At 42.5% G+C, this 14,818-nt stretch overlaps 1 protein-coding gene across 1 annotated transcript in view; it reads right to left on the reverse strand.

Annotated features, from left to right (window-relative positions):
- Positions 1-14,818, reverse strand: part of kirrel1b (kirre like nephrin family adhesion molecule 1b) — a 34,909-nt gene that overhangs the window by 17,927 nt on the left and 2,164 nt on the right. Inside the window, exons 2-9 of the mRNA XM_034104893.2 lie at positions 14,528-14,677; positions 13,068-13,225; positions 8,617-8,767; positions 7,566-7,671; positions 6,367-6,515; positions 4,165-4,292; positions 3,556-3,682; positions 1,101-1,201 (exon numbers count right to left, since the gene is read on the reverse strand). Coding sequence (XP_033960784.1) covers positions 1,101-1,201; positions 3,556-3,682; positions 4,165-4,292; positions 6,367-6,515; positions 7,566-7,671; positions 8,617-8,767; positions 13,068-13,225; positions 14,528-14,677 — 1,070 coding nt within the window. The remainder of the gene's footprint in view (positions 1-1,100; positions 1,202-3,555; positions 3,683-4,164; positions 4,293-6,366; positions 6,516-7,565; positions 7,672-8,616; positions 8,768-13,067; positions 13,226-14,527; positions 14,678-14,818) is intronic.

Genomic DNA, 14,818 nt, shown 5'->3' on the forward strand with positions numbered 1-14,818 from the left:
TTCCACACACACACACACACACACACACACACACACACACACACACACACACACACACACACACCACACACACACACACACACACACACACACACACACACACACACACACACACACACACACACACACACACACACACACACACACACACACACACACACACACACACACACACACACACACACACTCCATATTTTATAAGTCCTTGTGTCTCTGCATTAAGCCGAGACTATAATGTCGTATCACATTATACGCTCTGAGCTCTGCCGCTGCAGCAGGGGGCTGAAGCTTCCTAAAAGCTCTGATTTCTGTCATGTCGGCACTGCTCAATTGGATAAATGACGCTGAAAGGTACAGAATTGTACTGTCCCTCCATTTCTCCCCCTCTTATTTCAATCTGTTATACCCCCCACCCTCTCTCTAACTCATTCTCGCCTTCAAAGTGGATTTATTTTACATTTTCTGGCTTTTTTTTTTTTAACATTCTGCTGTCCTTTAAAGGTTTATAGCACATACCATAACACTCATAGACACTTTATAGGAAGCTGTTGATCAAGTATTGCACTCAGCGACTTTAAGGAAAGGAAAAAACAGCGTACAGCGGTTACAGCACATTTCAGAAGGATATCTATTACAGTTTGCTGCTGAGGCAATATAGAGAAAAGATGGCTGCCACTTTGTGAGGGGCCACTGATTTGGAACCGTTTCGGCTGGTTGCTCCGATTCATACTGAAATCAAGATGGTATTGACGCTGCGCTGACCCTTTCATGGGGAGATAACTTGGTAACTCTGACTATAGGAAACACTCGAAGCTGTGTTTCATTATTTCTTATATCTGTACTATTGTGTCTCCTTTTTCATTTCTACCACAGCAGCTGCTTTTGATGAGTCCCACCTTCCCGCTCAGAGGAGGAACACATTGTTCTCACATATTTGGGACACAATTGCGACACAACGGTGCTTATCGCTGTTGGAAAAGCAGAAAAGAGGTTTTTTGTTTTCGGTGTTTCACCGGAAGGTGTTCTGTTTGAGGCAGATGCAATCTGAGAAAAGGTCGAGCACGACTGCAGCAGATTACAACTTCCAAGGATGGACTTACAATCTTATCAGGTGGGGGGGTGCTGGCGATGTAACACTTGATCTCTCCTCGCTCGCCTCGGACAGAGTACTGAACTGTGTCGCTGGAGATGATTGGAGGGCCTAAGCCGGAGAGAGAGATGGGGAAGACAGAAGAGGAAACATAACAAGTCATAAGCTTTGAGAAGCATCTTTTGCATTCAAGCATAGCAACAAATCAAAAAGTCACAACCGCATCAGAACTGGCTGTTCCATAGATCCACGGCCAAAGACCCCCAACAAAATGTCTTTAAAATATGTTTGACAATGTGATATAGGTTGGTGTCATAATGTTTTAACCAAGCTTTATGCTCACTTCATTCCATTTGAAAATGCATTAAAGGGGCCCTGTTACGCTAATGTTAAATAATTGTATTTTTTGCCTCTACTTCGACATGTTTCGTTGCCTTAATGTTCAACAAGGTCTTTCTTCTCCTACTGCCCGTGCTCTGCTTAGAGATGACCCGCCCCTTAGCCTATCATGTACAATCTGTAGCTTTAGCCAATAGCAAGGCGAGTGTTACACAGTGATGTCACTATCTTATACTGTAGAAGTAAAGAAAGGAGTCCAATGGAGGCGTTTCAGGCAGGGGGGGGAGTGAGTGTGTGTGTGTGTGTGTGCGCGTGTGCGTGTGTGTGTGTGTGTGTGTGTGTGGTCTAGCATTACTATACTTGTGGGGACCTACATCTGTTTACATAGTCACGTGTGGGGACTCGCCTCCCTTATGGGGACAAAATGGAGGTGTGTGTGTGTGTGTGTGTGTGTGTGTGTGTGTGTGTGTGTGTGTGTGTGTGTGTGTGTGTGTGTGTGTGGTCTAGCATTACTATACTTGTGGGGACCTAAATCTGTGTACATAGTCACGTGTGGGGACTCGCCTCCCTTATGGGGACAAAATTGAGGTGTGTGTGTGTGTGTGTGTGTGTGTGTGTGTGTGTGTGTGTGCGTGTGTGCGTGCATGTGTGTGTGTGTGTGTGTGTGTGGGTGTGTGTGTGTGTGTGTGGTCTAGCATTACTATACTTGTGGGGACCTACATCTGTTTACATAGTCACGTGTGGGGACTCGCCTCCCTTATGGGGACAAAATGGAGTGGTGTGTGTGTGTGTGTGTGTGTGTGTGTGTGTGTGTGTGTGTGTGTGTGTGTGTGTGTGTGTGTGGTGTGTGTGTGTGTGTGTGTGTGGTCTAGCATTACTATACTTGTGGGGACCTAAATCTGTGTACATAGTCACGTGTGGGGACTCGCCTCCCTTATGGGGACAAAATTGAGGTGTGTGTGTGTGTGTGTGTGTGTGTGTGTGTGTGTGTGTGTGTGTGTGTGTGTGTGTGTGTGTGTGTGTGTGTGTGTGTGTGTGTGTGTGTGTGTGTGTGTGTGTGTGTGTGTGTGTGTGTGTGTGTGTGTGTGTGTGTGTGTGTGTGTGTGTGTGTGTGTGTGTGCGAGAAACTCCCTCTGCAGGGAACACAGGGATGTTAGCCTTTGCAGACCATTGACATGCACACAAACCTACAGAACACACTGAAGGAACGGGAAAACCCCACGAATCATAAAAGGGCCTTTGTAAAAGCGATGGCAGCCTGATGAGTCCCTCACTGTCCTCCGGCCAGGACAACATGGGACTTGACTTTGACCCTTTGTGTTCACAGACACCATCAATTTGATATCGTCTCTCAAAAGTGACAGTAAAGGTGGATTTATAAACCATCCACCAAATCCTTGCCTTTGCATGATCCGCGTTAACCTAATAGAGTCGAATGTGTGAAAGAAGCCACTCTTGGACTTCAAGGACGTGACAACGAACGTGAACCTTTGTCAGTTGGCCAAGATTTAAGGAGCATCTGCGTTGGGTTTTGATTTATCAAGTAGTTGCCGGTCTCTCCGCGGTCGGGGAGAGCGTTTTGACTTTGGAATGTTGGCTTGGAGCCTGTTTCACCGCTGAAAAATTAGCTGTTGAGGACGGGTCGGGCGTGGACCTAAATGATTCATGTCGGGTCGACAGGCAGTACTTTCCTCTCCACATTAGTGGCGGCATCTGTCGGAGGCATACACGCATTTTATAGGAAATAACTCTCGATTGAACCGACACGTCGTGGAGGAAGTCAGTGATTATTCGTGTTTGACCGAGAAGCGGGGCTTTGGGAGAGTTGTTCTACTTGTTCATCAGAATGCCCACAGAGGGGACATGTACATGGTTACAGCAAAGAGACAACGCTGATAGAGACGATGGAAAAACAGTGTTTAGTAAAGTGGCATGCACACGTATTAAAGTTACAATGAGTAGCTGCAGGACGATGTAGTAAATACTGTATATTGCTATAAGTGTTGGGTGGTGCAAAACAAGTAAGCAGCGAGTCGCAGAATGAAGTAGAAACAGTAGCCAGTAATGTTATTGTTGCTTATATTACAGTTGTTATTGGTATCAGTAGTCGTTGGATAGTAGCTGACCGTTGACGGTGAGTGTAACCTCAGTCTCTCCCACTCCAATCCGGGGAACGATGGCCTTGCAGACGTACTGGCCTGCATCGGCCTGGCTCACTGACTTCAAATACAGCTGGTTGTTGTTGCTGAGCACCTGAACACACACACACACACCACACACACACACAGGCACAAGTATAAGACATCATGAGATTAGAAGCAGGAAAGTAGCTTTGTGATGTAGAGGGCGGCGGATAGCGAAAGATTTTTCGAATAAAGGAGGGGGATCTATATTTAATTCATAAAACAAGTTGATTTACTCGGCAGGCTCCATTAGCTTTTTTCATGGAGCTTCTCTTAACTTGTTAGGCATGAATTAAAGATTTAGGATATGAAGACTGAGTGTCAGTTCCTACCGTCTGCTTTACTACTGAGAAAACATTTATGGAGTCTAGGTCGTGGACGTTAATATAGGCTGCGGTCTGTAATTCGCAACGAGTGGGATTTCCGATAATATGTGGCACCCGTTTTTAAATATTCAACATGTTATTGGAATAAAATATTAAATGATACATGCTTGAAACATGTAGGCTAATAGGTCAAAGTTCGGGGGAAGGTTTGATGGTCTGTCCTCACCATGCTGGAGCCCTTCTTGGTCCAGGTGAGGGTGAGGGGGGGGTTTCCAGACCACTTGCAGTTCAGAGTGACGTCAGCGTCCACGTCTACGGTCACAGGCCGAGGCTCAATGATCAGGATAGGGCCAACTGGAAGAGAGTACACAGATAAATCAGACTCCTGGATGTCAGAAGTCAAAATCAAGTTTATTGTCAATCTTCCAGTTTGTGCGTACAGACGGAGAGAGATCGAAATACCGGTTCCAACAATCCCGAATATAAAAGCAAATGTATATAAATATTTATATATGCAGACACAATTTGGAATACACACTTGCCGTTAATAACTGTGTAATATATACCTGGCTGCTAAATCCTCAGAACAGGATGTGTATTTTGTAAATTATGTAATTTGTATTTATATGTTTTTTGCTTCTTCGGTAACATTAAGCTGTCTTTGGCTCTTTTCTGCTGGAACAAAGATATCCCCTCTGTGGGACTAATATTCTGAGGATAAATAAGTACCTTAAAAAACTGAATATGCTAAATATTATTAAGAAATAATTTATTTGTACTGTATTTTCCAAAATGTGTTGGAGTAGATCTTCTTAAACTCTCATTGGGTAAACATGCATGTAGCTGGCCGTAAAATATAACCTCTTATCACAAAGGAAGCATGCTTTAGTGCGGTACATTTGTTCTCGTTGTACAGCATAAGCGTAATTATTGTTTCTTTCTTTTTCTTCTGTATATTTTGCAAATCACTTATTTATATTAACAGTTTAAATGTACAGCGACATCACACATTATTAGTATTTTAGTATGTCAACTGCAGTGTCGGTAAAAGGTTTAATGACAGCAACAAAAGAAACATAACATACATTAAAACAGGAACAGCTATACTGTACAAACAGCGATATATACCGTACTTTTCGGACTATAAGCCGCGACTTGTTCCTCTATTTTTTGTGTACAGCTAACGGCCACTAGGGAACCTCCTAAATCTATGGATTTTACAGGTAAAATTAACCACCTTTAACACTATGGGCTCTAGGACCGGTCCGCGCCCGCCACCTTTAAGGGCGGGCTCCAGCAGGAAAAGCTGGAGGCCGGAAAAGAGTGAGACAGGTAGCGCGCCAAAGTAAAAGTGGAACCGAGAGACAGAACGAGAGCAAGACAGACGGACCATTTAGCTGCTGCGGCTTGTATGCAGGTGCGCTTTATAGTCCGAAAAGTACGGTACAAACATTTGAAAAAGCATGCTTAAGGTTATTTAGACATATTTAAAACTATGGCCACACACTTAACTGCTTATAATACCTATTATATTAAAAATGAACAATATGTATCACTCTCTTATAAGTGTTTATTAGTAACCGTATCGTAAACAGCTGAAGATACACAGAGAATAAGGAGAGACATGGGGATATTGCAACACAGGACAGCTCCACTACTTATCTTCTGTAATTAAGGCTTGTTTTATTTAATGCACGTTCACTACTATGTGTGTCTTTCACAACAAATGCCATTGGCTAATCGAGAGGCACTGACCTAGGATCTGTAATTCAACATGTATATTTTCTACTTTTTGTTCCTAATGATATTTTATTTAGCACAAGCATAATTCAGTTTAAAAGGATGTACAGAAACACTTTTTTGGAAGAATATGAGAATGAAGAAAGGTGATTGAAGATGAGAAATGATTGTATATGTATAAATGTAAATGTATGTAGGAATAACTTGCATTATGATTTAAAGGACAATCATTGATCAAGTAAGGGGTGGGAACTAATAAGCATTTGCTTCCTCCTGCTTCCTTTCGGACACATATATTATTATTATTATTATTAATATGAAGATATTTTTTTTTGTTGAATATACAAATATTACCATGAATGTGGATACATACTGTATTATAACAATACGGTATTCTGTTTTATTTTTTAATCTGTTCGAAATAAAGACTGATAGAAGAAGAAGAAGATTTCTATTGAGATGTTTACATTTTGGAATGTGTATTTCTAGTCTCAATAAAGTACTTCTTACCTTACCTTATCTTAAGAGAAATCATTATACAGCAACAATCTTTTGCAAATTGATTCTGCACAATCCATGACAACAAGTCAAAAGCAGCTCTTCAAGCAAACACGGACACATATAGTTAATCGAGCATATACACATCAGCAGAGTCCCACTCAGCTGGGCGTGTTTGCTCTGTACTCACAGTGCACGTCCACCAGGATGCTGACGTTGGTGCTTCCCACCACGTTGAAGACCTGGCAGGACACGGGCTCGGTGAAGAAGGAGTGATCGGCCGTGGTGACAAACACTGTCTCCCTCGCTCCGTCCAGCAGCACGCCACCCTTCGCCCACCTGACACAGAAACACATCACCGGTTAACAAGATTCCCAGCATTACAATCATTGTTATGTCAGTTATCAGCGATCGGAAAAGCATAATGAGTTTTTCTAATTTTTTGGTGGGGATCCAAATGTTTCCACTATTAGAGTGTTTTTAAATGATCAATTAAAGCTGTTAGAGTCTCAATTGAAAACCCGGGGGAATGATTGCAAGCTAAGGAAATACTTTTCTCTTCATTTTCATGATCCAGATATATAGCTGAAAATCATATAACCATATTGCACATCTGCCATTAGATGACTTTTTAATACAGGCTCAATAGGCTTAGTGCCTGAGAGCCTGGCAGCGCTCCCACTCCGGGACCCTCTGGCGTCGTTTCAAACCTCAGATTAAAACCACCGTGTTTAAGTCCAGCGTTTAGCCATTTCACTGCTTCAGTGCTGTCACTTAAGATTTACCTCATGGTTTAATTGTTTAAATATTCAATACTTTCTCCAATTCTGTTCTGCAAGCAGAAATTACAATTCAGTATTGCCTCCAGACGGCAGTTACAAGCCGATTGGAATAGATGGAGAAAGAAATCTATTGGCATTACACAGAACTGCAATCTGGCTCCTGATGTTGGACTGCAGGCATGCAATGAAACGCTGTCCCTATCGTCAGACAGTCCGTCGCATGCTTCTAACGTCAATTAAACCAGGTCTGAGATCTTAAAGAGGCCCTTTTATGCTTTCCTGTAGTGTGTTATAAAGGTCTTTGTGCATGTCAATGGTCTGCAAAGGCTAAAATCCATTTGCCCCCCCCCCCCCCTGCCTAAAACACCTCCATTGGACTCCTTTGTTTACTTCTGTAACATAATAGACATCACTATATAACGCTCCTATTGGCTAGCGCTCCAACACATTGTACGTGGCTAAGGGGGCTTGACCAATTACAACAGAGCCGGCCAGCTAACCAATCAGAGCAGACTGGGCTCTGGTTTCAGACAGAGGGTGAAAAGAGGTGCAGCAGAACATTAAAGCGTGGAGACATGTCACAGTAGAGACACTTCTTAATCCGTACCTGATTCCGATGATCGGAGGGTTTCCGGTGGCCGCGCAGGTGAACGTTACTCGCTCTCCTTCCATGACGGAGCGAGGCTCGATGGAAAGGGTCACCATAGGAGGGTCTGCACAAGAAGAGATATATATTTGATGTACAGCAGAACGATAAACCACATGACTGTCTTTGTTTCAGTGCAATGCATCATGAGGGATTCAATTACACAAGCGATACATTTAACAACAACATGTTGTATTTCAAACCTCCACTAGCACAGCACTGGTTCTACATCTACTCTTACTGCATAGTTTTTCTCCCATTAAAGGTGGGGTAGGTAAGTTTGAGAAACCGGCTCGAGATCGCTAGAATTTGAAAATACACACCGGAGCAAATCTGCCACTTCCTCACAGAGCCCCTCCTCCAACACACAGGAACGCGCACATGACCAATGAGGGCACGAGATAAGTTTGTGCCCCGATGGAAGGCTGACAGGCAGGTAGGCCATCTGTACTTTTTACAGTATCACGGCTTCCACAGATGACATTTTTTTATGGATTCTTTGTCAAAGCACTTCAGATATTCATTGCTATCGGGATGTTAAGAGCATTCCATGGAATATAACAAAAAGTGTATCTCGAGCCGGTTTCTGAAACGTACCTACCCCACCTTTAATTACAACACTGGCTTTGAAAAATACATCAATCGTTTTAATTGAAAATTCAAACCGCAGTTTTCTTTATGAGCAATCATTCCGTGTTTCTTAGAGGACACAATTGAAACCTTATAAATCAGGTTTTCCTTATGTTGAAGAAAATCAACCGGCTCGACCGCTTCCGGATATAAAACGAGTGGCTCCAAAGAGGATGCTAAATCAATGCAACAGCGATAAAAGATCTGGAACCCGCCCAGGTTTGACAAAGGGGAAAAATAGTGGCTATAAATTCCTAAACACAGCACATAACTTCAAGTTGACAGGTGCTGGGCAGGTCATTTAAATTATAGCGTGATTTCTTTATGTGCCGACACAAAATCAGCCCCACCTGCACCTTTAGTGACAAAACGGGTAACATACGGTGGACGTTGAGGGTAACCGTAGCTCGTTTTCCCATGGGAACCGCAGGGTTGCTGGCTACACAGGTGAAGTTGCGACCGCTGTCAGTGTCGGCCGGGATGATGGGCAGGTAGCTCCTGGTCGTCACCCTCTTCCTGTCAGGTAACACTTCCTGTCGGGCGCAGACATAGAGAAGGAGAGGATGAACGTGGGTAGAATGTTGGGAGGGAGAAACGGAAAAAGATCAAAGCAGAGGAAGAGGAGCACAGTGGATGTGGAAGGACGAGAAGGACATAAAAAGGAGGGAACGGGAAATGTCATGGGAGACATAAGAGAGAGGAAGGGGAGGAGAACATGGGAAAGACACGGGGTGGTTACTAATGGAGCCCAGACTTAGCATAACGTGGAAATAGAAAAGGCAATCTGTAATAAACAACATTTTCAGACGTGATGCAGGAAAGGAAACTGAAAAGGGGCAAAGGAGAAACAACCAGACATATCCGTGTGCTGGTGCTTCATCGTCATCATGTTTAATATCGGTGCAGGGAAATCTAGAACATGTTCTTCTAATTATCAATTCAGTTTTAGGAGGACCCTCGACCTCGCTATCCAAATGAGAGCTGAATACTTATGTGAAAAAGAAAAAAATGAAAGTTGGTTACGAACAGATAGGGGACGCAATTTCAAGACGACATCTTGAGCTCTGGGAATTTGAAGTTTCTTCATTTGATTAAAGGACGTCCTTGTTTTTTGGATATATTAATCTATAATAAACTACAGCTATAAGACATAAACTATAACTCGTATCCTATACACTTCAGTCTCCCTGGATTCTTAATAATAATAATATATTTAATTTATATAGCGCTTCTCATCTGTCAAGACAAATCTCGAAGTGCTTCACAACAAGGGATACTGATACACTTTTGAGAGATTAAACAAATAATTGTAATAATAATAAGAAATCAAAATATAAAATAGAGTACAAAAATTAAAGTCGGAGATAGCGATAAAAATGGCAGTACTCAAAGTTTATTGGAAGGCCTTTCGAAAGAAGAGGGTCTTAAGGCCGGTTTTTGAAGACCTCGGTGGAAGGGGCAGATCTCAGCTGATGTGGGAGGGAGTTCCAGAGGCGCGGGGCGAATGAGCAGAAGGCTCGGTCTCCCATTGTTCGGAGACGTGTGCGGGGGATGCTTTGCAACACAGCCACAAAATCTGTCAAGAAAGTGTTCACAGCCTTCTCTGTAGTGGAAACGCGTGGTCAGTAACACGATAGCATAAGAGCAGCATGTAATATGTGTGAGCGTGTGTGGGGGGGCATGACACGGGCTGCAAGAGATGTAAAAACATCTGTGTTTGAGTGTCTGAGTCATGTTTGCTGCTGCCTCCATGTGCATATGAAAGCATGAGTGTACGTGTGTGTGTGTGTGTGTGTGTGTGTGTGTGTGTGTGTGTGTGTGTGTGTGTGTGTGTGTGTGTGTGTGTGTGTGTGTGTGTGTGTGTGTGTGTGTGTGTGTGTGTGTGTGTGTGTGTGTGTGTGTGTGTGTGTGTGTGTGTGTGTGTGTGTGTGTGTGTGTGTGTGTGTGTGTGTGTGTGTGTGTGTGTGTGTGTGTGTGCACTTGCAGGCATAATGTCATGAGTGTAGGAGAGTATGCAGGAGCGTGATAGTGGGAGAAAGGAGTGCAAAATATATCACTTTGATTATAAGTGTCACTTAGTACAGTTCCTGCTTTTATGTGTGGGTATGTGAGGGAGAGTGTGCCAGTGTTACTTGGGTTAATTAAAAATATCTTGGCTCTATGTTTCCCGTTGTGTCACGACCATAAAGCTTGGATGTGTTTCTTCTCTTCTCTTGCGGTAAACAATGGCCATACACAATTCATTGCAGATGGAAGAGAAATGATAGACTCGTTTTAAAGTGGAGCGGTGATGACGTAAACAGAAGTTAACATGGAAAGGGCTTCCTGAAGAAAACCATGGCATGTTTCCATTGGATTTTGGAACATTGCAATAAATAAGCTATGTTGCAAACACACATTTCTGATAGTCATGTTCAACAGGATAATCTCCAGATATGTTCCACTTTGGAAGTGTGTATGCTGTTGCCAGAAGTTAAAAGCTAATTTAAACTGTAAACGAGCTACATCACGCTAACATTAGCCACCACCGCTAAACTAAAGGTGATAATGTGTAGCAGTCTCATTAGGCCACTTTTTTGAACCGCCATTATTATGACACATACTGTAGAAGCTGTGGACTCTCAGGAGTGGGGTATTTACTGACTTGTTTTATGTCCAACGGTCTTATTTTTGGCATCTCAACAAAAACACGTTGACTTCGATTCGTGAAATGCTAAAACGCTAAATGAAAGCTTTAGCACAAGTTCAATAAGGAAGACCTTCCTGTCAGTTGTCATTTCAGGTGACCACACGCAACCCGCCTCCACCCCTCTCGCCTCCCGTCTCCTCCAGGACAAAGCTTCCTCCTTCAGTCCGGTCCCACCTACTCAGCACCACCACCAGTGTCTCGACCCCGGGGATTTCATCGGAGCGGTTCTTTCCCTCCTGAATGATTATCCTGCCAACCGGGGCCTAATGGCCGAACACCATTCCATTCTCCTGTCGTATTATCAGGGCAATCATTTCATTCATATGACGTGTAAACAATAAATATGTTTTCCATACATCACGTCTCTCCGGGTTGAACTAAATGTCCCATTCTATTGGCAAGGACAGACCCTTGCAAACACAAGATCAACTTTGATCTGACAAAGTTAAACAAAACTTCTTAAATACATTTGTGGTTTAGAATCACTATATAACAATATAAAGTTACTGAAATACAAGAAGCACTTCTATTTAACTGCAGCATGTGTCCCGAGATGGAATCAAACCACGATTGAATGAAAGAAAGTCACCGTGCAGATATTATCCGGTTTCATTCCAAACCTCATTGCCTTTTATTAAACTTTTAAAACCTCTCAATTGGAGAGATACCAAAGGCACAATTACTTTGATTCTTCCGTATGGTAGCCCAACCCAGTCTCAGTTCGTGTTCACCATCACGATTTCCCCCTTTTTTTCGTGTTGCACAGCACGATTTTAAAAGCAATGTATTTCTACTGGTAACGTGTTTCGTGCCTGCCTGCAGCACGTCTTTTTCTCCGGTCGGGTCGTGGAAGACCGGAAGCTGTGTGGTTCATAAAAACATGTTCTTACTCAATATCAAGCCACAATTATTGCTTTTATTTTAAATCGTATAATTTCAGACTTTTGTTGCCGTCTGTGAGGAAAATAACGATTTAAAATAAAAGCAATAATTGTGGCTTGATATTGAGTAAGAACATGTTTTTATGAACCCCACAGCTTCCGGTCTTCCACGACCCGATGTGCTGCAGGCACGAAACACATTACCAGTAGAAATACATTGCTTTTAAAATCGTGCTGTGCAACACGAAAAAAAGGGGAAATCGTGTTGGTGAACACGAAATGCCATGAGACTGGGTTGGGTAATCACGATCCAACACTTAATTCACAAATCATCTGAAATGTTATACAACTCATACATATTTAGTGAGTTTGCAGGACAACAAATAAACTGATTTGATAAATGATATGATAAGGGAGAGGTTTGATATTCTCATGTCACGCTGTTGTTTTTAAATAAATAAAACATTTATGTCTCAAAATACAATGTCATGTCAATGTGTCAGCTTTGTCTATTGAGGTGTTATCCTTTGGATGAACCCCTTCAGGGAAATGAGGGGCTGCAACATGTGTTAAATACCGGTTTAATTTGTCTCATCCTGGTCCAATAGCGCTGTTTATTTTCACTAAACGTGAAGGTATGACTCAGCTATCTAAGTACCTTGGGTTTTTAATGATTGGTTCTGCCTGTTTCCTGTTTTATCATCCAACAGAGCATGGCTTTCTCAGAGTAGGAAAATACTTAATGTGATATGGTAAATAGATACCAGTGATGTTTACACACTTTCATTGACACTATTTAAGGCAAATACTGAGTTATCTCCTGATCTCTTAATCCCTTACAGGAATCAAGGCGCAAAATGCTGCGGGCAACTGGTTATCAGGTCAGTATTAGCAATTTATAAGCATTTAAAAAAGCATTAAATAATAAATATGGTCTCCATCTGCAGAGATGCTATCATTTTGTCCACCAAGAAGCATGGAAGTCTTCTGCTGACTTTGCACCGCGGGCGATGTGAGGCCTGAGGTGTACAAACTGTAATTCCCCTTTGCAGCGCCCACGGCAACAAGCCTCTAAACAAACAAACAAGCAGACTGAGAGTGCAGTTACTGAGGCTGCAGATACTGGACTTTTACAAACACTCTTCCACGAGTAGCCTTTTGAGATTATGCAGATCTAATTTTAATGTACAGTAATGAACTGTTTATGTGGGTTTTATGTTGCATGACTGTGTGTGTGTGTGTGTATGGGTGTGTGTGAGTCACCGTGGACTGGACGGCCCCCTCCACTGCCGCTCCATCTTTGGTCCACTGGATGTGCGCTGCAGGCTTGGCCCCCCGGGTCACACAGGTCAGGTTGAACGGGTTCCCGGCCATCAGCAGCAGCTCCGGGGTCCCCTCCACCACCGGGTCTCCAGGCGGGACTGGAGGAGAGACACACACCAATCCAAGCTTTAGAGAGGATGCATTTATGCAAGCGTGCACTAATGCAAACAGACAAACCTGTACATGTACACGAAAGAGCATGAATTCCTATACTCAACACATTGGATTGGATGTAAAGCATTTTTCTAAGTAGGTTTTTAACTGCATGACATGTTTACGTCTTAGTTTGTGATTTATAAATGTATTTCCAACTGTATTCTTTCAATGTTTGTCTTCCTATCCATCAGTCTTTCACAATTAAGAGCAGCTTCCTGCCGCCAAAAAAGATTATGTGTGACATTAAGATAAAGTAATTATGTATCTACTATCTAATATATCATTCCAATAACTTGTATATTTAAGCAATAGCTCACGACAGGCCGTGGTATATGCTCATTATATCACAGCTAAGGGGCGTGGTTCGGCCCGACGCGAAGCAGCCCAACTGTATACTGTTTTTCTCAGGCGCGGAGGGATACTGACTTGTTGTGAAAAGTAACTTACAATTCTACCCGTGGTATACGCTCATTATATCACGGCTAAGAACCAATCAGATTGCTTGATTTGACTTGTCCGTTTTATAAAGAGTCGTATTGCACTCTTCCAGTTTTTTTTTTCTCACTTTTTTTAAAACTATTTTTCTTTTTTGTATTACTTTTAATATAATATACTTTAATATTGTTTTCATATTGTCTGCTTATCTGTATTATTGTGTTGCATTGTCGGAGAAGCCTGTGACTTAACGACATAATTACTCTGTAGCTATGTTAGTTTGACAATAAAAACCTTGAACCTTGAACCCTTGAATGTTACACCACCTGTTTTCATCAGATTTCTCTTTGCATTTGTAGCAAAATCAGCAAATTTGAGCTTTTTAGTGTTATATTTAAAGACTCTGTTTCACACACCCAAAGATATCATGGATTCTGAAAGCCGAAAGGTATCCAAACACCTATTGCACGAATAACACAAAGTCAATAGTAAACTGTAGAGCTTAAAGGGAGCCTTTCTGGGGTGTTCTCTTTCCTGTTGTGTATTATATGGGTTTTTTATGCATGTCAATGGTCTGCAAAGACTAAAATCCCAAAGTTCCCTACAGTGGGAGTCTTTACATGTGTGCGTTTAAATTGATGCACTTTTAACGTCACTTCTCATCCATAAAGGTGCCTCTGAAGTTCTAACATTTCTTTGGTTTTATAATCATCCCCAGTTCTCCACAGTGAAAGGTTCCTTCACTCAAACTGTGGTCGTTAAAGGGAAAACGTATCAGAAAAGTTGGCCCCTGCAGCCGGTTCACTTACTGAGTACATTGAGTTTGGCCCTCCTGGAGCGCAGGGCGGCCTCCGTGGCCTGACACTCGTACAGAGAGTCATCCGACAGCTCCGAGTGGGAGATCTCCAGGTTGTACTGGCCGATGTCCAGAGCCCGAAGCACACGGTACCTGGGCCAGGCTGCAGGAGACACACGTAGAGATTATTATTATTATATTATTGTCACACGCAAAAACGCAAACATTTCCCATCAATAAAGTACCTATCTATATCTATCTACCTACCTATCTATCTATCTATCTATCTATCTATCTATCTATC

Source organism: Pseudochaenichthys georgianus, chromosome 17 (genome assembly GCF_902827115.2).
Source record: "Pseudochaenichthys georgianus chromosome 17, fPseGeo1.2, whole genome shotgun sequence".
NCBI classification, from domain to species: domain Eukaryota; kingdom Metazoa; phylum Chordata; class Actinopteri; order Perciformes; family Channichthyidae; genus Pseudochaenichthys; species Pseudochaenichthys georgianus.